The sequence below is a fragment of the Podarcis gaigeae genome (genome assembly GCF_964106915.1).
Source record: "Podarcis gaigeae genome assembly, chromosome: 1".
NCBI lineage: Eukaryota > Metazoa > Chordata > Lepidosauria > Squamata > Lacertidae > Podarcis > Podarcis gaigeae.
Window position 1 is genome coordinate 61141634 of NC_139678.1, and position 23075 is coordinate 61164708.

The 23075-nt window shown below is 41.9% G+C and overlaps 1 protein-coding gene across 11 annotated transcripts in view; it reads left to right on the forward strand.

Annotated features, from left to right (window-relative positions):
• The first annotated feature begins 3323 nt into the window (after window positions 1-3323).
• ANO5 (anoctamin 5) overlaps window positions 3324-23075 on the forward strand; it is a 68982-nt gene continuing 49230 nt past the window's right edge. For 8 of the 11 annotated variants that reach the window (XM_083749984.1, XM_083749987.1, XM_083749988.1 and 5 more), the window contains exons 1-2: window positions 3546-3854; window positions 22210-22280. In XM_083749984.1, coding sequence (XP_083606110.1) covers window positions 3797-3854; window positions 22210-22280 — 129 coding nt within the window. In that variant the 5' untranslated portion in view covers window positions 3546-3796. Of the gene's footprint in view, window positions 3855-22209; window positions 22281-23075 lie in introns of all 11 variants that reach the window. The other 3 variants (XM_083749985.1, XM_083749986.1, XM_083749992.1) reach the window with 2 other exon arrangements.

Here is a 23075-nt window from a genome sequence, read left to right on the forward strand (position 1 = left end):
GGGAAGATTCTGGAGCAGATCGTTAAGCGAACAGTCTGTGAGCACCTAGAAAGGAATGCTGTGATCACCAATAGTCAGCATGGATTTCTGAAAAATAAGTCATGTCAGACTAACCTGATCTCGTTTTTTGACAGAATTACAAGCCTGGTAGATGAAGGGAACGCAGTGGATGTAGCCTACCTTGATTTCAGCAAGGCATTTGACAAGGTGCCCCATGATATTCTTGTAAAGAAGCTGGTAAAATGCGGTCTTGACTATGCTACCACTCAGTGGATTTGTAACTGGCTAACTGACTGAACCCAAAGGGTGCTCATCAATGGTTCTTCTTCATCCTGGAGAAGAGTGACTAGTGGGTGCCACAGGGTTCTGTCTTGGGCCCGGTCTTATTCAACATCTTTATCAACGACTTGGATGATGGACTCAAGGGCATCCTGATCAAATTTGCAGATGACACCAAACTGGGAGGGGTGGCTAACACCCCAGAGGACAGGATCACACTTCAAAACGACCTTGACAGATTAGAGAACTGGGCCAAAACAAACAAGATGAATTTTAACAGGGAGAAATGTTAAACAAAATTTGCACTTGGGCAAAAAAAATGAGAGGCACAAATACAAGATGGGTGACACCTGGCTTGAGAGCAGTACATGTGAAAAGGATCTAGGAGTCTTGGTTGACCACAAACTTCACATGAGCCAACAGTGTGACGCGGCAGCTAAAAAAGCCAATGCAATTCTGGGCTGCATCAATAGGAGTATAGCATCTAGATCAAGGGAAGTAATAGTGCCACTGTATTCTGCTCTGGTCAGACCTCACCTGGAGTACTGTGTCCAGTTCTGGGCACCACAGTTCAAGAAGGACACTGACAAACTGGAACGTGTCCAGAGGAAGGCACCCAAAATGGTCAAAGGCCTGGAAACGATGCCTTATGAGGAATGGCTAAGGGAGCTGGGCATGTTTAGCCTGGAGAAGAGGAGGTTAAGGGGTGATATGATAGCCATGTTCAAATATATAAAAGGATGTGACATAGAGGAGGGAGAAAGGTTGTTTTCTGCTGCTCCAGAGAAGCGGACACGGAGCAATGGATCCAAACTACAAGAAAGAAGATTCCACCTAAACATTAGGAAGAACTTCCTGACAGTAAGAGCTGTTCGACAGTGGAATTTGCTGCCAAGGAGTGTGGTGGAGTCTCCTTCTTTGGAGGTCTTTAAGCAGAGGCTTGACAACCATATGTCAGGAGTGTTTCCTGCTTGGCAGGGGGTTGGACTTGATGGCCCTTGTGATCTCTTCCAACTCTATGATTCTATATCAGGATGGTTCACGACATAAAAGCACAATATAAAAAATCACACACACAATACATAATGAAAATATAGACAAAACCAATAATGCACCCTCCCACAACACATTTGAAAGGGCATTGGATGTCAATCAGCCCAAGGCCTGGGTGAAGAGGAACATTTTTGCTTGGCACCTAAAGATGTATAATGAAGGCATCAGATAAGCTTCCCTATGGAAAGCATTCCACAAACGGGGAGACACAGCAGAAAAGGCCCATTCTCAAGTTGCCAGCCTCCAAACCTCTTTTGGAGGAGACACACAAAGAAGGGCCTCAGAGGATGAATTCAGGGTCCAGATAGGTTCATATGGAGAGAGGTGGTCCTATAAAAGGAACAGGTATGTGAACAAGTGAGTAATTTTATAGGTGATTTAATATATTATAAATCATTTTGTAGACTACTTGTGACAATCCAACATACACATGTGTTGCTGCTGCATACATGTGCTGATAATACCAAGGCCAATCATACATACATACATAACAATTGTTGGCATCTGTCTGTCTTGGGAGACAATGGAGGAGTGTACATTTGGGGGTGAGGTCAAACTGTTGGACGGTTGCAGTGTCTGCTGTAGAGACCAATGTGGGGAAGACATTAATAGAAATTTAGTATATGTCAAGTGGACTTCACTGGAATTTATTCGACTTAAGAAATTACTGTGATAGTGCTTCTTATTCATGATTAGATCATTTTATTGTTTGAAACCATGCACAAATTATTCTGGCTCTCTTGTTAAATGCATCCAAAACTTTTAATACTGAACTAGCTTGCTATATACCGTAATAAAATTTATAAAAGTGTTGAACCAGTGATGGAAATGCAGCTTCAGGGTGGAGGCAAATTCTGAGGGGAGGGGGACTGTAAAGAGGGGGGGGGGAAGGAGATGCAGATCCTTTCTTTTTATTTTCCTTATCCTTCCCCAGGATGGCACACATGGTCCTCACATATTCTGACTGGTGTGAGAAAACTGAATCAGGGGCATCATGCCTCTGAATACTAGTCTCTGGAAACCATGGGAGAGAAGAGGGCTTTTGTGTTTATTTCCAGCTTGGTTTCCCACAGGCATCTGATTGGCCACTGTGAGAAGAGGATGCTGGACAAGATGGCCTTGGGCCTGATCCAGCAGCGCTTTTTGTCAGTGGTGTAGCGTGGGGGGTGCAGGGGGGCTGGCCGCACCGGGCGCAACATCTGGGGGTTAGGGTTAGGGTGCACAAATCCACAGGTTAGGGGACGCAAATCCATGGGTTAGGGGGCGCAAATTACTTGCCTTGCCCCGGGTGCTGACAACCCACGCTACGCTACTGCTTTTTGTTCTTATGGTGACTTTCCTCTCTCTCCCTCTCTTCTTTGAAGTTGACAGCCTCCTGTTTGTGGTGTTGGTAACAGGATAACAGAATTGTAAGGGACCCCCAAGGGTTATCTAGTCTAACCCCCTGCAATGCAGGAACCTCAAGTTGATCATCCATGACAGTTGGTTGGTGGTTGGGGAAGCCCAGCCCAGATGGGCAGAGTATGACTATTATTACTATTACTATTATTATTATTATTATTAAATTATTATGGTCCTCCAACCTCTGCTTAAAACCCTCCAGGGAAGGAGACTCCAGCACCTCTCCTGGGAGTTCGTTCCACTGTCAAACTGCTCCTACTGTCATAAAGTTATTCCTGGTGTTTAGTCGGAATCTCCTTTCTTTGTAACTTGCATCCATTGGTTTGGGTCCTACCCTCCGGAGCAGGAGAAAACAAGCTTCCTCCATCTGGCCTTTGAGATATTTGATGATGGCCGTAAAAATAAAAATATAATAACACTCAAGTGGAAGTGAAAAATATTCGCCTTTGTGAAAGAGGAGGGGGTGGAAGACGGGTGACTATACTCTTGAGAATGCCTCTCTCCTAATGCAGCACGTGGGTGTGAGAAGAGAACAGCCAGCAGCATCAGCGCCGAAAGACTCAACAGGAAAAGGGTGTGGAGCTCGAGAGTGTGAGACAGCGCAAGGAGCAAAGCCTCGGCGCCTCCCCCCTCCCCCGTGACGCAATCCGCAGGAGTAACCCGAGTCCGAACCTTGGCAGCGCGCGCAGACCCCGACTCGCGCATTCTCGCCCCCTCCCTTTCCTCCCCTCCTCAGCTTCCAGGGCCGCACGAGGCGCCTCCCCTTGAAGCAATTCAACCTCTGCCCCCCACCTCCTCGCGCGCGCCCTCCCTCCCACCCGTTCCTTGAGCTCTGCCGGCGAACTCTAATTAGGTCGTCCGCTGCCCCTCTGGGATTCCATGACGAAGAGATAAGCGGTGGGCGGGCGAGGGTGGAGAGAGAGCGAGAGAGAGGAAAGGCTGGGGGCGGCGCACTCGCGCTCTGCCCGCCCGCCTTCCCCACCCCCCTTCTTCCCACACACTGGCTCTCTCTAGCGGGCAAGGCTGCTTGGCTAGCCTGCGCGCCCGCCTCTCCCGAGCAGCCATGAACCGAGTGGGCAAGAAGGATGAGACCCTCATCGAGATGGGTCTGGCCAATGACGGTGAGTAAAGCCACTGGGAGGGAAGCGGGGCGCGCGCGCGCGTGGGGGGGTGTCTTGGTCGCTCGCCAGTTTGCCCGGGGAAAAACTTCCCTTTCTCCACTCCGGCTCCTGAGGCGGCGCTTGGGCAAGTGCCTGGGAATCCCGGGGCTTCCCTTGCCCTGCTCGCGCTCCCTGTCCGGTGCTGAAGGCGCAGCTTCTCCCCACCCCGAGACCGACAAAACCGGGCCGGGTGTCGCTGGGAGGTGGAGGATCCCGGCCTGGTTCTGGGCGGGCGGGCGGGGCTGGCCGCGGCTGTTCATTCCGCCGCCCGGTGTTTGGCTGAAATGCGTCGCCTCAGGCTCACTTTTTCCATGTGGGCACCTGCGGTGTGGGGAGGAAGGGTGAGCCCGGAGAAAAAGGCGCGCCTCGGGTGGGCGAGAAGGAGCGAGGCTAGCGGAATTCCCAGGCGGCCGTGCAAGGAGGGAGGGCGGCTCCCTCCTTTCCTCAGAGGGAAGCGGCTCCACAGTCCACTCCGGCTCCAGAGGCCTCTTCAAGTCGTTCCTAGGGGTTGAACCAAACCGAAAGGCTCTGTCGCCAGGAGTTTTCTACGGGAGGGTCCTTCCTTCAGCAGATCGTAGGACGGCCACATTATACGCCTATGTCACCCAAAGCTTTGACCAGAAAGATGGGAAGGTGCGGTGTTTTGCATCTGGCACCGTTGGGGAAAGGTGAGAGAGTGAGGCCTTGTTGAGACCATGGGGCCCCCAACACTGTTCCAACAGCCAATTCACCAGACTGCATCAGAGATAATGAAGCTAAGGCTGATTGCCATTATTTACAGGTAATTTTCCCCTTCTTAAAAAAAGGCCTTCATATCATTTTCTGAAAGCTGTTATTATTACACCAGAAGCTGCCAACCTTTTTGGACCAGCAGACACAATTCAAAGTTCTATGGGTGCCATTCATTTCCATGCGCTGCTCTGGTTCTCCAGAAGTGGCTTAGTCATGCTGGCCACATGACCCGGAAGCTGTACTCTGGCTCCCTCAGCCAATAAAGCGAGATGAGCGCCACAAGTAGATAAATAGGTACCACTCCGGTGGGAAGGTAAATGGTGTTTCCGTGCACTGCTCTGGTTCGCCAGAAGCGGCTTAGTCATGCTGGCCACATGACCCGGAAGCTGTACGCCGGCTCCCTCGGCCAATAAAGCGAGATGAACGCCGCAACCCCAGAGTCGGTCACGACTGGACCTAATGGACCCTTTACCTTTACCTTTATGGGTGCCATTCTCAAAGTGGCTGCTATAGGGAGCATGGCATAACACAAAATAATAGCTGCTCCCTTCCCTCCATCCTTGCTGTGGGCAGTCATATATGTCCTGCTGGCCCTGATTGTTCAGATCACACCCACCCACTGAACACACTCACGCTAAGAAGAGAGAGCATGCCCCTGTACCAGGAAAAATATACAAGCTGGCCACACCACACCACAGCACACACGTACACTCACTACACACATATAGACCACAGACACACATGCAAAAGTCTCTCTCTATCTCTATCTCTCACATACATTTCCCCCTCTGTCTGCCCAAGTGTATGTCTCTCAGTCACACAGAGAGCATAGTTGAGAACCCTCACACACACATTCAGAAAAGGCGCTTCATGAGTGAAGGAAGTGCCTACCATTGCAAAAATAAAATAAAATATCTTCCCCCTGCAAAATGCAAGAACTAGTGATTTTGCAAAAATACCTTAGGGCTACCAACTAGTTTGGTGATCTCTGTTCTAAACAAAAATAAAATAAAGGTGGCCCATAAGGAAAAAATAACATTCTATCTTAAGGTAACACTTTAATCAAGCCAGCCAATATATCCCAAAATAGCGTGCAAGCTTTTGAGTTGAAAACTTGCACAACGGTTTTGGCATTTGGGTTAGCCTACATGGGTATTGCCCTAATGTGGATTATACTATTTGTTAGCTTTCCAAATGAACTTTTCCTGCCGCGTTTTGAGCATTGCATTGTAATTCAAAAGAAACAGCTCTGCTCTGTGAAACTGAGAGCCTCTTCAAAACATGATTTGGTTCTCAAGGCTACCTTTGTTAAACATAACACATAACCTGTGAAAAATAGACCTGTAAAGGAGAAGAAATAGAGGCAAAGAATATTTTCATACATGACCCTAAAAGCACCTTTGGCATGGTTGACCCAGCATGAGAAAAAAACCTGCTTCATTACGAAGCCATAGACGAAGGCAGGAGTTGGTTTCCCAATGGTGCAACAACAGAGGGCGTATGAGCAAATTGTCTTTCACCGATACTAAGTTTTGGGCCTTATTACTACAAAAGTTTTAAACACAAGTTAGAGTCTGGATGTTTCTCCTCTTCTACATGCTGTAAAACTACTCCCAGTAGTGACTGGTGTGGTGTAGCTTGGAGGCACCCCCTGACACCAGTGCTTGGATGGACAGGGCAGGGTAGTGATGAGGCTGGGTGTTTGTGGCCGCTGATGGAGGCTGTAAAACAGCCCAACCTTGATATCGCCCTGCCCCGCCCAGGTAAGCTGCAGTGATGCTAGCGCTGGAGGGGAAGTTTCAGCTCCACTCCACCAGATGCTATTGATTATTTCCCTGGTAGTTCTTGCCTTCATTATATGCAAATTGGAAATTATGTCACTGCCTTTGAACTGATACTTGCAGGACTTTCACTTCAAGGTGAAATGGAATGGATACTATAGCTAAGCTAGACATGGCACTGGGGAATGGATGCAGGTCCTTCCCAAGACTAGAGGGCACCTCTGCCTCCTCCCCAAACAACTCTGGTGGCTTTGGGAGGCAAATGAAAATACTAGCACCTCCTGCAGGTCCTTCTTCAGTGCTTCGCTGTTGAGCTCTGGACTGGTTGCTGCCACCTCTTTCCTTCCTTGGCTTCAGCCTCCGCCAATCCTCATATGCTTGCCAGGCTGGGCTGTCGTGACAATGGAGGGTGGCATCATTCAGTAAAGCAATAAAGAAAAATGCTGCTGCAGGTACCATCTTCGTTACCCCGGAGTGGTGACAAAGAAGAGAATAGGACAGTATGCCTGGCAGGTCCTTCTGTAGTCTAAAAGACGGAAATAACGAAATTGGCTGGGGTGAGGAAGGAGAGAAACTGAGTGTGGAAGTGGAAAGCCATGTTGTTTTGTTGTTGTTTGGTGGCAGCTATGACAACCGGGTCATAGCAGTAGAGAAGTGAATAATGTATTTTTGTGTTTGTGAAGTTCTGGTGTGTGTATGTGCATACTACTAGTCAACTAAAAAAATGACAGTAAAATCTAGGGTTGGGGGAGGGAACGCTTCATCCCTTCTTTCAAGATCCTTAGTTTTCATTCCCTTTTATAAGATAGATCAAGTGAACCAATATAATGTGAAAGTCAGAGTGTGGTGTTATCATCATGCTGGAAAACATTATTTTGTAAATTAAATACTGCCTAAAATAGACTTACTAAGCACTTTCATAATGACTTCCAAGTTGGAGTATTTTTCTCGTAAGTGTCTGAGATGAAGTTATTGCTATGACTAAGCTAAAGTGAATATTTACAAAGTGCATAGTTGATGCCATTCCCAAAGCAGTTACTAAGCCAGGAAAAAATCCATTGCATCAATTTTTGCCTAGCATCTTTCCCCCATCATTACTTAATCATTAAAGGAACCCATTATTAAAACATAATGCAAGCTAGAAATGTACTGATGTTCACTGGTTCCATTCCCACCACCAACACACTGAACTTTCTGTCTCAGTGGCCTTTGACTTGAAAGTTTTTTAAAGCATTCCATAGCATCCCAGACTGTGTTTGGGATAGGTGTCATCTTTGAATAAAACTGAAGTCAGAGTTCTAACAGCTCTGACATCCTGTCTTTTGTAATAACCAGCATACTTCATGTGTGATTTTTCTGCTGTGTACACATACACACAACACTTACACATTCACATTCACATAATCACTTACATGCAGGTGTGTTCTCTCAGTCATGCACTGCACAGAAGTATAAGTTCCCCTCTGTTAGGTAGTGAAAGAATGAAGCAGACAAGGCACTCTTGTGGAAACTGAGACCATGAGTGGTATTCAATTAAACAGTTCCACTAGAGCAATGACTTTTAGTTGTGCAATGGAGCTTATTCGCTCCCTGTGAACCCCTTTTTTCTGGGGGCTCCCACAATCTTCTAGAACAGATTTATGGGGCATGCACAGGTTGCATGGGGAGAGGAGAAGGCAAAGGGGTTCAAATTCTCAGTCATGTGTCTTTGTGCTAGTGCAACACATCAGTTGACTATGCTAATTTCCAGGAAAAGCCTGGAAAGGCAGACCTCAACCACATACCTTAAAAACTGATATAGGATGAGCCTGAAAGCAGTTGAAAAGAGCAAAGTAATAAGGGCCTCAAGGAGATTTTCAGCAAAGTGAGCAAATGATGCCTCTACTCCCTATCTACTCTTCCCCCACTTCTAGCTTTCATTCTACTGTCGACTTCCTAGGTCCAAAGTCACCCCCTTCCCTAACTTATTCATCCATTGCCTCTTTCCTTGCCTCCAAAGATGCCCTGGAATGCTGTTTTACCTGCTTCTTATATCTCTTTAAGGCTAGGAGATATGGCTATACTTCAATAGCTTTCTGATTCCTTCAAGGCCCAGAAATGCGGCTATAAAAGTTCCACAGAAGTCATATTCCGAGTCAGAGACCATTGAAGGGTCAGGATAAACAATCTCAAAATAGGTCTCATGGTTCTGCATCGTGAAAGCAGTGTTTGAAATTAGCCAGGTGCCAGGCTCACCCTGCACCTGGTTTTTGGCCACTTGCAACCAAGTGAAGATGCCTGGGTGCCAGGATGGTGCCTGACATCTCCACCATCTGGAGGTGCATGCCTGGGGATCATTGGATCTGGTTTGTTTTCACATACTAATACCCCATCCTGTAGAATTCTATCAGTTATATTTCATCTGCACATTCGGAATGAATTTCTGGAACCAAAATGCTTTTTCTGTGCAGCCTAAGCAGGTTCAGTCACCTTTAAGAAAAAAAGGTGGTCAGAAAAGGCCAATATATTCATGAACTGGACCTGGATCAAGTGACTTTTCTTCTTTAAGTTCTCAAAGTTCTTAACCTAGCTCAAGGTTGTCATCTCAACTAGCCACATAGCCAATCATAGTCAATCCATCATTTGAAAAATAAGATTTTAGAGCTCTTTTACCCAAAAATGGCAATTTGGTGACTGTAACCTTGGTTTAAGGAGCCACTTGGCACCTCGCTTATATATTTGAGTTTCTAACACTGCATGTTGCTATCACTTCCTGTCCCATTTATTTGCATCAAAGGCAACATACAGCTATGCTAACCAAAAGTCTTATAGTATGAAGGGCGTCCTCTCTTTTCATTTTTAGCTGTATACATAATAAATTTGTACCAATCAGTTGCAAAAGAATGTTTATGCTTTGAACCTTGTAACATTTTTATTTTATTAGTCACTTTTTCCATTAGTGCTTTTTATCATACTTTATTGTACCAGTTTGTCAAAGAAGCACCCTCTGATTTTTTCCAGTATCTTTTTATTATCAGCCTGGCTGCTAGTAAAAGATGACTTATTAGGGGTTTGAAATGTAAGTTAATGTTGTCTCCCATTAACAAAAATTGAGCAGGGTTAGCTCTGGACATTTCAAGGTGTTTTGTCTAATAACTGTTTTTATTTCAACAAATACTTCCTCACAGAATTGAACCATTCTCACCCCCCCTCCACACACCCCATAATATGTTGATTCAAGCATAATGCTCTGCAGCCTCTCCAGCAGCTTGGTGAATGTCAGGAAGTAATATGAGCCAAATGTATAGGTGTGAGATGGCATTTTTACAATGTTTTAAGTGCTGCCTCTTCTGTTGAGGCCAAGGCAGATTTCAAAATAAATTTCCCCCTTGTTGAGGTCCAGTCATCTCTGCTGATAGTAATCTGTCAGCTTCCCACATCTGCCTTAGACCATCAGCTATATCTGTATCTATTAAGATTAGCATGCTGTACAGTCTAGACACGCTCAACCCTGTTCTGTTGAGCACAAGAGGGGTAAGGTCTCTCAATGTCTGTTCTTTGATGTGGATTTGGCACATGAAATTTCCAATTGGGTACCATGTCAACCAGCCCTATATATTATTCTGATGTCATCATCCAGTGGGCATTATGAAAAGGGAGAGAAAAACAGGAACCTGAAACAGACAAGTTTCCACTGACTACTATTCCTTCAAATAAACAGTACTGCTTCCATGTTATTCAAAGTACATGTTTGTTCTGCTGTAGAAAAATACTGAGTTTTAAAACTGAGTCACTCTGTCAGTATTCTAGTCTGAAGGAAATGTATTTGCATCTGGATTAGTTTTGTGAAAACGGGGACATATTTAAGGCACTGCCATTATATACCGTATATTGAAGTCTGTTTTTACCCTGCCCATACAAATTTGAGAATGAGGTCTTTAGTTCATGGACACAATGTTGATGTAAAATCATTAGTTCTAAAGTAGCAACTTCCTACAGGGAAAGGGGAGGGAAACTTTTGTTGCTAGTTCTGACCAAATATAGCCTTGCTGTGGCGCTGACTCACATCAAGTAGAAGTGCACATTCACTGTTAAGCCTTTTGGGCAAGATTTTCAGTTGCAGTGAATGAAACTGAGTCAGGGATATCTCAGCCTTATGGTACAGATGATCTTAGGATTAGTGCAGATATTAGATCAAAAACTTGGTAGTTGTGCTCTTTGCCTGCTGTTTTGAAAGCTAGTGCAGGGACATGGTGAGGACAGACAAATAATCTGAGTGATTTTGTTCTAAAGAAGAAGAAGAAGAAGAGTTTGGATTTGATATCCCGCCTTTCACTCCCTTTAAGGAGTCTCAAAGTGGCTAACATTCTCCTTTCCCTTCCTCCCCCACAACAAACACTCTGTGAGGTGAGTGGGGCTGAGTGACTTCAAAGAAGTGTGACTGGCCCAAGGTCACCCAGCAGCTGCATGTGGAGGAGCGGAGACACGAACCCGGTGTACCCAGTTACTAGTGTAACCATCCCAAACACTATTTATATTTATCTGTATAATTGTTTTCTTGCCAAATGCAAGTTGGGAAACATGCATTTGTCCAGATAATCTCTCACTCAGTCAGCTCTTAGTTTTGTTTTGTCTCCTTCATATGGTTCTCAAGTTTCTGGTTTCTTCTTCTTCATTTTATTGAGCAGCTTAAAATTTTATTTTTTGCATTTTCAATTTTACAAACAGAATAAAAAAACCTACAAACATAAAATCCTCTTTGACTTACCTCCCCGCCTTCATGAATCTTCATATAATAATTTCCCCCTCTGCATCTCTTCCGTAGCTCTATTTTTATAAATCCTTTATCACTCCATAGTTCGAATTTTTACTACAAGTTTTCTGTCAATCCTACCAATGTGTGTAATTGTTTACAGTATTTTTTAAAATACATAATAAACTTACCCCATTCTTTATTAAAGTCAGTCTCTTCCTGGTTTCTAATTCTTCCTGTGTTTTGCCATCTCAGCATAATTCATCAGTTTTATCTACCACTCTTTCTTGGTCAGAGTTGTGCCATCTTTCCATCTCTGGGCTAACATCAACCATGCAGCCATGGTTGCATGCATGAATAATTTTGTCTGGTCCTTCAGGATCTCTGGACCTAAAATACCTAAAAGAAGAGCTTCTGGGTTGTTGTTTTTTTACAAAACATTATTTTCAGCATTTTTTCCAATTCGTTATTTATCATTTCCCAGAAGTCTATTATCATCTTACATGACTACCACATGTGATAAAACGTGCCCTCTTTCTCTTTACATTTCCAGCATGTTTTAGACTTTGATTTATACATTTTAGCTGATTTACTAGGAGTTAAGTACCAACGATACATCATTTTCATATAGTTTTCTTTCGAACAGGCTGTCTTTTTTAATCCTATTGTCCATAATCTCTCCCATGCTGCTAATTCAATGTTATAACCAAAATCCTTCGCCTAGTGAATCATAATCGATTTGACCTGTTCATCTTTTGTTTGCCAGTCTAATAAAAGTTTATACATTTTAGAAATTACAGTAGTTTTATTTTCTAACAGTTCCCTTTCGAACTGGGAGGTTTTGTTTTTATCCATCTTAAACACTTCATTAAGTTGGTGATATTGCAACCAATCGATTACTAATTCTCTTATGTCTTATGGGGCTTACTTGGGGGGTGCATGCCACCTTCGTGCTTCCCCCAAGGCTCTCGTGACGAGCTCCCCATTCATGGAGAAAACAGCTCATGATCCACTGCCATTCCACAGTAATCCAGAAGTCCAAGTTTCTAGTTTATTGTTTATCAAACTAATGTTCTTGCAGATGAGCCAGAGTAATTACAATTTCAGTTGCAATTATGACATACCTATATTGGCACCACCATATAGGTTTTGAAATTATCCATGATCATATTGTGAGCTATGAAGGCTCTAGCTGTGCTCTAGTTGAGCAATATTGAAGCAATATTTTTAAAATTCATGGATGAGCTCCAGCCCTTAAGCAATAATAAAAAAGCACTCTCATCTCACAAGCATACTTGGGGGAATCTAAAGAGATGCAGAAGTACAATTCCCCTCCCGCCTCCATATAGCTATAGATAGACCATAAGGAGAAACTCCTCCTCCCTCCCAAAGCCAGTGAGGACAGAGCATTCCCAATAGCCATGGAACACTGAGTCACTGAAAAATAAAATGGCCGTGGGAGTGGGGAATATAATCAGCCTGACTCTCTGAAAGTGGCCTGTGAAGAGGAGGGTGTGGCCTCAGCTTCAAAGGCTTCAAATTTTCACTGATCAGCTGACATGCATGCAGGAGAGAGAGAGCAGGCTAGGAGTGCAGAGGGGGACAGGAGGCAAAGAATGGAAGGTAGGCATAAGCCATAGCCATAATTACTAATGTTTTATAGATTTTATTTTTGTACAAGTTCAGAGTGTTTCACATATAATCTGTTTCCACACTGGGCTTTTACTGTGAAATAGTCAACTGTTTTCATTCATTTTTACAGAGCATTAGCTTGGTATTGTCAACAAAGTGCCCTGCTCCTATATTTCCCCTGCTTAACTTCCTTCCCTGCCCCCATGTTCAGAAATTATGCCTCCTTTAACACTGTATTGAATTTCCCTAGGGATAGATGTTTTATGGTGCAACTGTTGGAGCCAGCTGGTCTTTCGTAGCTTGCTGTAGCCATTTCCTTTCATACGCTTTGTCTCTTTTCTAACAATCATTTCTATCGTTTTCACCATCCCCTTTCCAAATAATATTGCCTTCATATCTATTTCTTTTACACAGCCCCAAATTGCAGCAGAAGGCGTATACTTATTGCGAGTGCAGCAAAGGGGTGGCGAGCATGTCACTTTTCACCTGCACTGTGGTCCATGTAACAGTCCCAGAAATTTGGGACTGGGGAAAGGGGAGCTACCCACATGGATGCAGAATATTTCTTGGATTCCATAAGTCTGGAAACCGAGTTGCTATTTCATTTGCAGCTTTAAGTAGACCAGGAATGATTGGGTGCTGCTGATTGTCCACATCTGGAAGCACTGATAGTATCTCTGGGGCTAACTTTTATTTATATACTAATGCATATAACAGCCCTGTAGCCATATGCATGTATATATGGAGGGGGGCAGAAAGGAAGCATTGATGGATGCTTTCCTTCTACCTCAGAAATAGCTTGTTTTTAATGGGGGAAACTGTTGTTCACTATTTGGAATAGAGAAATGGCAAGCAGAAAAGGGTAAGATGCATTCCAATTACTTCTCTAGTTTTTTCTTTTCTTTTTTTAAAAAAGGGCCATGACTTTATGTGTTTGAACCTCCCCCCCCCCCAGTCCTAGACCAATACTTCAACCATATTTTTAAAAATGTTCAAAGCAGCTATAATGTAAAGAATAAAATTCTAATCCAAAAATCAACAATAAACATACAGTCAAACCTCACTTGTGGAATGTAATCCATTTCAGAAGCCCATTTGGCTTCCAAAATGTTCAACAGCTGAGGCATGGCTTCTGATTGGTAGCAAGAACTTCTTGCACTCAAGCGGAAGTCGTGTTGGACATCTGGCTTCTGAAAAACGTTAAAAAAGCAGAGCATTAACTTCCGGGTTTTCAGCATTCGGTAGCCAAAATGTTAAAAAACGGAGCTGTTCGACAACCGAGGTTTGACTGTACCACTATAAACTTAACAAACAGGTAAAAAATCATCAAAGCCCCTTGGGATAGCATGGAATCAAAAGCCAAAGTTTTTAGAGCTTTTATTAAACTGATGTGGAGCAGGTCAGTCCCTCCTCGTGACTTGAAGTCATTTTACAGCTCTGCTTCGAGCAACATATTCATATGGTATTCATATCTGACACACTGAAAAAATCTGGAGCGGGGTCTGATTAGACAAAGAGAGTTCTCAAGGGGGTTAGGGTGTCATGGTTGTTTGTCTGTAACGTGTAGCTAACCCCTCAATACTCTTCCTAACAACACTGAGAGATAGGATAGCATGTGTATTCCCAGACCAGTACTTAGGAAAATGTATTTTCAGTTTGTTGAGCATCTCTCGTGAAATAATTAACGTTCTCTTGGGATGATGACTAAACAAGGATGACCTTGTTTTTGTATGTATATGATGTCTTTAGCTCACAGCCACAAATCTCCACATGTACATGTTGAAGATGTCAAATAAAGAAACAGTTATCAAGTGACCAAGATGAAGGAATGATCCAGTTAGGGATCTGATTAGCTATTGCACACAGCTTTTAAATTGTCCCAAAAGAAGGGACTATTCCTACCCTGTTTTGTCATCATTTGTTACAGCACATAAAAACAAAAACAAACTCTCAGTTTTGAAATAAGAATATTAGCTGTGGAGTTTGAAAAGACAGAGGTCATTTTTCAATTTTTTTTTGGCTGTTCCACTTTCATTGATACTGTAACAGCTGCTTAAACATTGTGACAGACATTGTTTAAATACGTTTGTCACTTTGGCATAGGCTGTATATGAAGAACATATCACTCTGATGACAATAGATGTCAACATCAGATGTATTTAACATTTGTAAGTATACCCTACTGTACACAGTATTCAACAATACAATTGTCATTATATACTACTTCAGCATAATCATAGCACTTCATATACATTATCTCACTAACTTTTACAACTATCCTGTAGTTTAGGTCAGAAATACTGTAACCATATTTGTGATTAGGGACTGAATTTGAGAGATAAAAACCTTGTGCAAGGCCTGCTAGTGAATTTATAGCAGTGGGGAGATTTGAATTGGTTTATATCATAGTGCTAGCCATTATTTTCCAAACTGATGTCATTCATGATCTTGAAAACTATAGCAAGACCTGCTCTCGCAATCCACTTGCAAATGACAAGGAATTGAAGTGCTTTCATATTTTCATTCAATATTTTACTAGAAGTGGTGCGTGCTGCAGAGTTGCTATAAGGGGAAACAATAAACAATTCAGTATTACTTATTTCCTGTATATGAAATATTTGTGATCTATAATAATGAAAGTAACTAAAGCAAAGACATAATGCAAGGTGGTGAAGACATAGTTGCAAGAGATGCTACTACAATAAATACTGGATTGAACCTTCCTTTACCCTTTGAGGACTTAAACTTTCATTGAAATCTGAAAGGGACAGTCTGGCTGTCTGGTCTGGAATTTGTGTATAATAATAATAATAATAATAATAATAATAATAATAATAATAATAATAAATTAATTTTATTTATATCCCGCCCTCCCCAGCCGTATACCCCAGTGTATACTCTTATGCTTTACAGCCTTTGAAATACTATCTTCTTTGGCTTTCTTATACATATTTAGAGTTATTGGCTGAAAACAGATACAGTTGAATAAATTAATTCCCACTAGTCTCAGGTTGCCATTTTATGGATTGTATTCAGTTGTATTACTCCACTTGCAAAAAGCTTTTTGATCCAATGGATACTTAAAGATAAAGGGACCCCTGACCATTAGGTCCAGTTGTGACCGACTCTGGGGTTGCGGCGCTCATCTCGCTTTATTGGCCGAGGGAGCCGGTGTTTGTCCGCAGACAGCTTCTGGATCATGTGGCCAGCATGACTAAGCCGCTTCTGGCAAACCAGAGCAGTGCACAGAAACGCCGTTTACCTTCCCACTGGAGCGGTACCTATTTATCTACTTGCACTTCGTGCTTTTGAGCTGCTAGGTTGGCAGGAGCAGGGACCAAGCAACGGGAGCTCACCCCGTCGTGGGGATTCGAACCACTGACCTTCTGATTGGCAAGTCCTAGGCTCTATGGTTTAAGCCACAGTGCCACCTGCATCACTAATGGATACTTCCATTAGTGTAAAGACGAGGAAGGGCTTTTGGTAATTCCTTTTTCCTCTGAAGCCCTATGTACCCAGCCAATCTGCTAAAGAAGTGTGATGGACCTTTGCAACAAAGTGGTAGGTTGTGCAAAGAAATGCAGTACATAGCAAAGTGGGAATCTGTGAATATCACCTCTCCCCACCTCATGAGCACAAAGAAGCATGATATTTAAAGAAATCACATGCTTATTTTGTTATCTGAAATTCTTGATGGGGTCAGTATTTTCTTCTTGTTATCTATTGCTGATAAAATAGTTCCAGAGAACACACTCTCCAGAAGCCACAATACTTTAGGTGTGGTCCAGTTTTATAGCTTGACATTCCAAGTGATGATATAGCTTCTCTCAACAGGATTCTTGTGATACCTAGGGATTTTTAGAACGACCAAGAATGTGGCGAGATGGCAAATGCCCCTGCGGCATGAAAATGCTTGGTGGGGCATATGCTAAAAAGCAGCTCTGCTAAATTTAACTTCTTTGGGCCTCTAATTTTTCCATAGCTTTACTTTGAAATTACACAGTGATATGTGGTTTGCTGTTCAAAGACTTCTTCTTAACTATAAGTTAGGATATGTGAAAGACCAGACTTAGCATCTTTGGAGCAAGCCTGACATGTATTGTGCTGACAATTACAAACTGAAAATGGATACTTAGAAGAAGAAAAAGACCTTTGCAAGGCCACAGTAAAGCCAGCAGCCAGCTCTTACTTTATTTTGAGTGCAACCCGAAACTATAATATGAGTGAAAGATTAAACATTTGCTACAAGGATCTATGGATTTATACTTTTGAAAGTTACAAAACTGTATTGCATTAGATACAGTAACTCATTATCTCATTTTTATTCCGCTTGGTCCCCAAGATTATCTCAGATAGAATTTTCAAATTCATTTTGTTTATTTTATTTTGTTTTGTTTAATTTTTTATTGGTTTTTACACAGCATAACATCCTTTTAAACATCATTTCAAAGTTTTTGGCTATCACAGCCTAAGACTTCCTTCAACCTCGACTGATGGTTTTCTAAAGCCTTTCTAATTATGCAATTTGTTACTATAATTATTGCTATAAACTCAAATTTCCAATACATCTATTCTTAATTCTTTTCACAATTTATAAATTACTCCTTACAAATCTTCTTTTAACCCTACAAGCAATGTCAATTGATTACAATTGCTTTCCAAATATTTCAAAAACATATTCCATTCCTTTAGGAAGGTCTGGTCCTGAATTTCCCCTGTTAGTCTTGCCATCTCTCTTACCACTCTTCTTTAGTTTGTATTTCTTCTTGTTTCCATCTTTGGGCTAATAGTATCCTTGCTGCAGTTATCACATAAAATCATTTTTTTATCATTCTTACGAATTTCTGTATCCACCATACCCAAGACAAGGGCTTCTGGTTTTTTAACAAATGTGTATTTCAACATTTTTTTTATCTCATTATAAATCATTTCCTAGAAGTCCTTCACTTTCTTGCATTCTCACCACATAAGGTAAAAGGTACCCTCTTTTTCTTTACATTTCCAACATTTATTATCTGTTTTATACATTTTAGCTAATTTCGCTGGTGTTATATACCACCATTTTGTTTATTTTAAAGTAGCTTGCATATATCAACAATTTTGAAACACACAAACAAAATAAATTGTGCAGAGGAAGAGGCATCAGCAAAAATCCCCTCTTCTTGCATTAGTGGATACCTCTGTTGCTTCAGCAGTGCTTCTGTGTGCACAAGATTCCACACAGTATGTTGAACTAGGAGAGGATATTAAGAGATTTGCTCTGAATCAGGATGTTGAAAACCAAATGAGGAAAAGGAACAAATATCAAGCAAAGAGATACAGTGACTAAATCAGAAATTGGAGAAACAGAGGGCACTTAAACCAGATCCACATGACACAACTTCTGCTGGGATGATCTATTTGAAAGCCTCTCACCTCATGTTTTGGCCTGAGGAAAGACTTTAATTATGCAAGTCTTTGTCACTAACAAGGGGAACTAAAGTACAAACCAAACCAAAGTTGGGTTCAAATGTGGCTCAGCAAACAAGTTTTCATTCTAAAGAAGGATGTGGTTATTTCCGCACAAAAAACCAGTTTTACATTATTTATTTATTTCTTCTGTCCTTCAGGGTAGTAGTAGTGTCATGGAATTCCATGGCTTATTTGTGTGTCTTGAGGTAGATTCACACCATACATTTAGAGCGCATGACTTTCCTGAAGAATCTTGGGAACTGTGGTTTCCCCTTTACAGAGCTACAACTTTTAGTGCTCTTAACAAACTACAATTTCTGTGATCCTTTGGAGGAAGCCATATGCTTTAAATAAATGTTGAATTCACTTTACATGTATAGTATGGAACTGCCCTAGAGGGGACGCAGGTGGCGCTGTGGGTTAAAGCCTCAGCGCCTAGGACTTGCCGATCGAAAGGTCGGCAGTTCGAATCCCTGCGGCGGGGTGCGCTCCTGCTGCTCGGTTCCAGCGCCTGCCAACCTAGCAGTTCGAAAGCACCTCCGGGTGCAAGTAGATAAATAGGGACCGCTTACCAGCGGGAAGGTAAACGGCGTTTCCGTGTGCGGCTCTGGCTCGCCAGATGCAGCTTTGTCACGCTGGCCACGTGACCCGGAAGTGTCTCCAGACTGCGCTGGCCCCTGGCCTCTTGAGTGAGATGGGCGCACAACCCCAGAGTCTGTCAAGACTGGCCTGTACGGGCAGGGGTACCTTTACCTTTACCTTTATGGAACTGCCCTGGTTTAGCATTGTGAGAATGAGCCTTTGCAAACCCGAGTCATGCATGAACTTCCTCCCCTCTCCTCTGGAGGAGACTGTAAAATCCCACTTCTGGTTTAGATTAACCATAGTTTTATTCTGTTGTCTGAACCCTAACTGTAATCTTGAGTATAGTATGGTTATACAAAACAAGCCAACTTCATAAACTGTGGCTTGTTTCATTTCATCATTGTTGAAATTAACTACCATTTGTCCAGGTTTGAGTGAGACAGAAATCTACAATCAATTCAAAATGGAAACAGAAGCTTCTAAACACTTCTCTGTAGCTATGAGAGAGGAGAGGTACAGTAGTACCTAGGTTGTTGAACTTAATCTGTTCTGGGAGTCTTCCGATTGGCTGCAGGAGCTTCCTGCACTCAATTGGAAGCTGCAGAAGTCGCGTCAGACATTTGGCTTCCAAAAAACGTTCGCAAACCAGAACACTCACTTCCAGCTTTGCAGGGTTCGCGAGCCGATTTGTTCAGGAGCCAAGCCATTTGACAACCAAGGTACCACTGTACTCAGATTCGTCCAGTTTAGAGTGTTCATTACACTCAAAGGCAGGGAGGTCTGTAGGTACAGAACAACATGTTCAGAGCAACAGAATGATACAAGTCTCTTGGTAGAGCTGGTTTGAATCAGATTTATTATGTGTTCTCTCCAGGCAGTTTTAATTCCTTTGCCACAAAGTAGATTTCATTCTGCTTTAGAAACACAAATCATTTCTCTAAGGATTTGTTCTGCAACAGATATTGCACAATGGAAACTCAATTCCTTTGTGCTATGTCTGTTCCTTGCGTTTTGACATTGCATAGGCACCTTTGCTGTACACTTTTCAGTGCCTGCTTAAAACATTTTTGTTCAGGCAAGCCTATCCAGACATATTGACATGTTTAATATAAACTGTTTTTGTTGATAATTAACAATATTTCTTGTAAACCACATAGAGGTTTCGCTATAGCCAAGTGAAATGTAAAGTTTATTAAATAAAGTGTGCTAGAGAGAGATTGCTTGCTGGTTAGTGTATGTACCTCAATATGTTTCAGACACATTTCAAAGGAAATTTAATTCAGTTTTCCCCTCCTTTCTATCTAATGAGATGTAGTTGTAAATCAAGAAGATATTAAGTTTCTTCTTTAGCCAAATTTAATTTTTTTTAGTGTTTCGCAGACTGACTTCACAGAATTGTCTTCTATATAAATGGGCTTAAGACAAAAGCCTAAGCATAAGTTCACACATGCATATTTGGTAGTCGGTGACAGAAGCATCAAGTATAGGTTGCATGTGAGAATTAGAATGAGTTCCATGTGATGGTACTTCAAAGGCAGTTTACACAATGACTCAACAAGGTATGCAAATAACATTGCATGTTCAACATACAAATTTCAATTTACATATACTACTAGATTCATGAATACAAGCTCAACATAGTGGAATACAAAAATTCAAAGCTGCCATTCTAAGCACACTTGGGGGTGGATTATGGTGAAATAATTTGGGCTCATAAATGAATGGTCTATGATCCAAAGCTGTTTGGACTCTCCACTGTGCACATAAAGCTCTTCTTTATGTAAATGTATGGAAATTTTGAAGCCATGGAAAACAACCAGTTTTGCAAAAGGAGGAAGTTCCAAAGAACAGGTCTGAGTTTCTCCATTGATTTCAGTAGAAATAGAATTTCTTCGTTAAACTGAGCAGGAAACTCCTGGTAGGTGGGGGTGTTGATGCATATTTTAAAGATTTCATGACCATATGAAATAGGTAAATTGTGATCAGTGTTTCATACTGGTATGCAAGAAGTTCATTGAATACCAGACATAGATGCTTCAATTGTTTTCTTTCTCACTGGCAAGCAGTTAAATGAACAGCAGCAAGGTATAAGGTTGTAAAACATTCTCATGTATATTATCACTTTTGAAAGATTATTTACCTCATGTAAATTAAATAATCTGATATCAGGGCATCAGCTGGCACCATTAAAAGCCATTTGTTAGACATTGTATGCTTGCAGGTAAAATAAACAGCTCCTATTGAGCTCAGGACAAAGTGTGAACAGAGAAAAGCCCATTTACAAGAAAGTTCTTCATGTGAATTCCTGCATTGCTGTTAGTTACGGTATTAGGATGCATGTTGTGGCTTTTCTTCATGTAGTGATTCAGAGGTAGAAACTCTATGTAGGGTAAAAGTGTGGCCAAAATACAGGATACTCTTTGCTTGAAGGTTCATACTTCTTTCAGTGTACAAAAGACAAGATTCCACTGCTTGGAGAAGCACAAAAAAGTATTCTTCATTGATTCTTTAACAATGAAAGGCCAGTTGCATTTTCAGGAAATGGCTACAGAACAAGCACAACAATGCATTTAGAGATGGTTGACATGTTAGTCTGTTGCAGCAAAAACAGCAAAAAAATAAAAATAAAAAAAATTGTGGCACCGCAAAGACTGACCCATTTATTATGGAATAAACTTTCGTGGATTATGTGGAGTGTCAAACAGAGTTGCTGGTACACATAGGTGCCAACTCTGTAGGGCTGAGGTGCCTGCAGCCCCCCTCCCCCAGTGTCTTTTGGGATGGGGCTGAGCTCCCCCCATCTTGAAGGGATGGAGGAGGCCAAGCCCTTCCTCGCCCACCTTCCCCCACCCTCTCCCCCACTCCCCTACCTTTGTCCTAACTTTTGCCTCAATTCAGTATGTTTGCACAGATGTGACGAAGGGCTGTGACTTTAGCAGAACACATGCTTTATGTGTGGAAGGTCCCTGACATCTCCAGGCAGGGGTGGAGAGCCATCACAAATCAGCTAGCTGACCAATAACTCAGTAGAAGGCAGCTTCCTATGATGCGAAACACGCTTGTCCTCCCTTTGCTGTACATGATGCGCTACTTATTGTGCATCATGTGCATCCTGCCTCTCAGGATGTAGCTACTAAAATATGAAATCAATATCCCAGAATTGCAAGCATGGCTACACTGCCAGAATTGTCTGTGTTGTTATGTGACTGCCAAGGGCACCTATTGGTTAGTACATGTGAACAGAAAGAGTAAGCCTCATTAAACTCAGAAAGTCTTAGCTCTGAGAAAGCATATTTAAGATTGGGCTGTAAATATTTCTTTTAACTTCAAACATGAATTATTATTATTATTTAGGGAAGCATACATTTGAGGTAAATGTGACTTTTATTCCTGTATTCTTTAGGAGAAGAAAGCAATGGACCTTTATTTGAAAATTTATCAAACACAGATTCAGAACTGCCTTGCAACTCTGAGGTAAGGTTTAACTGTGGGCACAGTTCATTTTATAAAATGTGATTTTTGATACTGAAAGGGAAGTATTACTGTGGGTAAGTGAAAACCTCATTAGATTGCCAGTAATCTCTCAGGGAAGGCATACACCTTAATATTTAGAAATTGGCTTCTAAGGAATCAATTATAGAATTCTCAGGGGAAATTGGAAGACAAAAAGAGTGGAATGCAGGGCCTTGCCAGTCTACAGAAGACAAGCAAAATGGAGCCAGGAAAGTTTGTCCACCCTAAATTCCATTGCGCAGCAGAATTGTGCAAGTGCTCCCTAATCTAGGAAACTGCATATAGAAGCCTGGTTACATGTGTGAATTGGTTAGATGATTAAGCTGATGAATGCTACATGAAATCAAATAATTTTATGTGATTTAGATATGAGAAAGCCATCTATGCCTTGTGTTTGTATTCTCATATGATATAATAATAAAAGTATTAATTCACAGTTCTCATCATAGTTAATGTTGTCCATTTCTTTGCATAGCTGGAAGAATAGTCTAACCTAGTTCAAGGCAGCTTCCTATATCTTAATGTAAAGTGTTTTTTTAACAACCCAACTCAAACTGTATTTATTTTATATATATTTAGTGCTTTATTTATTTATTTATTTACTACTTTAGGCTGATTATTAGTAAGTCTTGATTTGATATTGGTAGCCCACTTGTTGTATACTTTGGATACTGTATGTACTTGCTCTTGTAAATATATATTCTCTTCATTACTTTAGTGAAATTGTCCAGGTTGCGAATCACATACCTATCATAA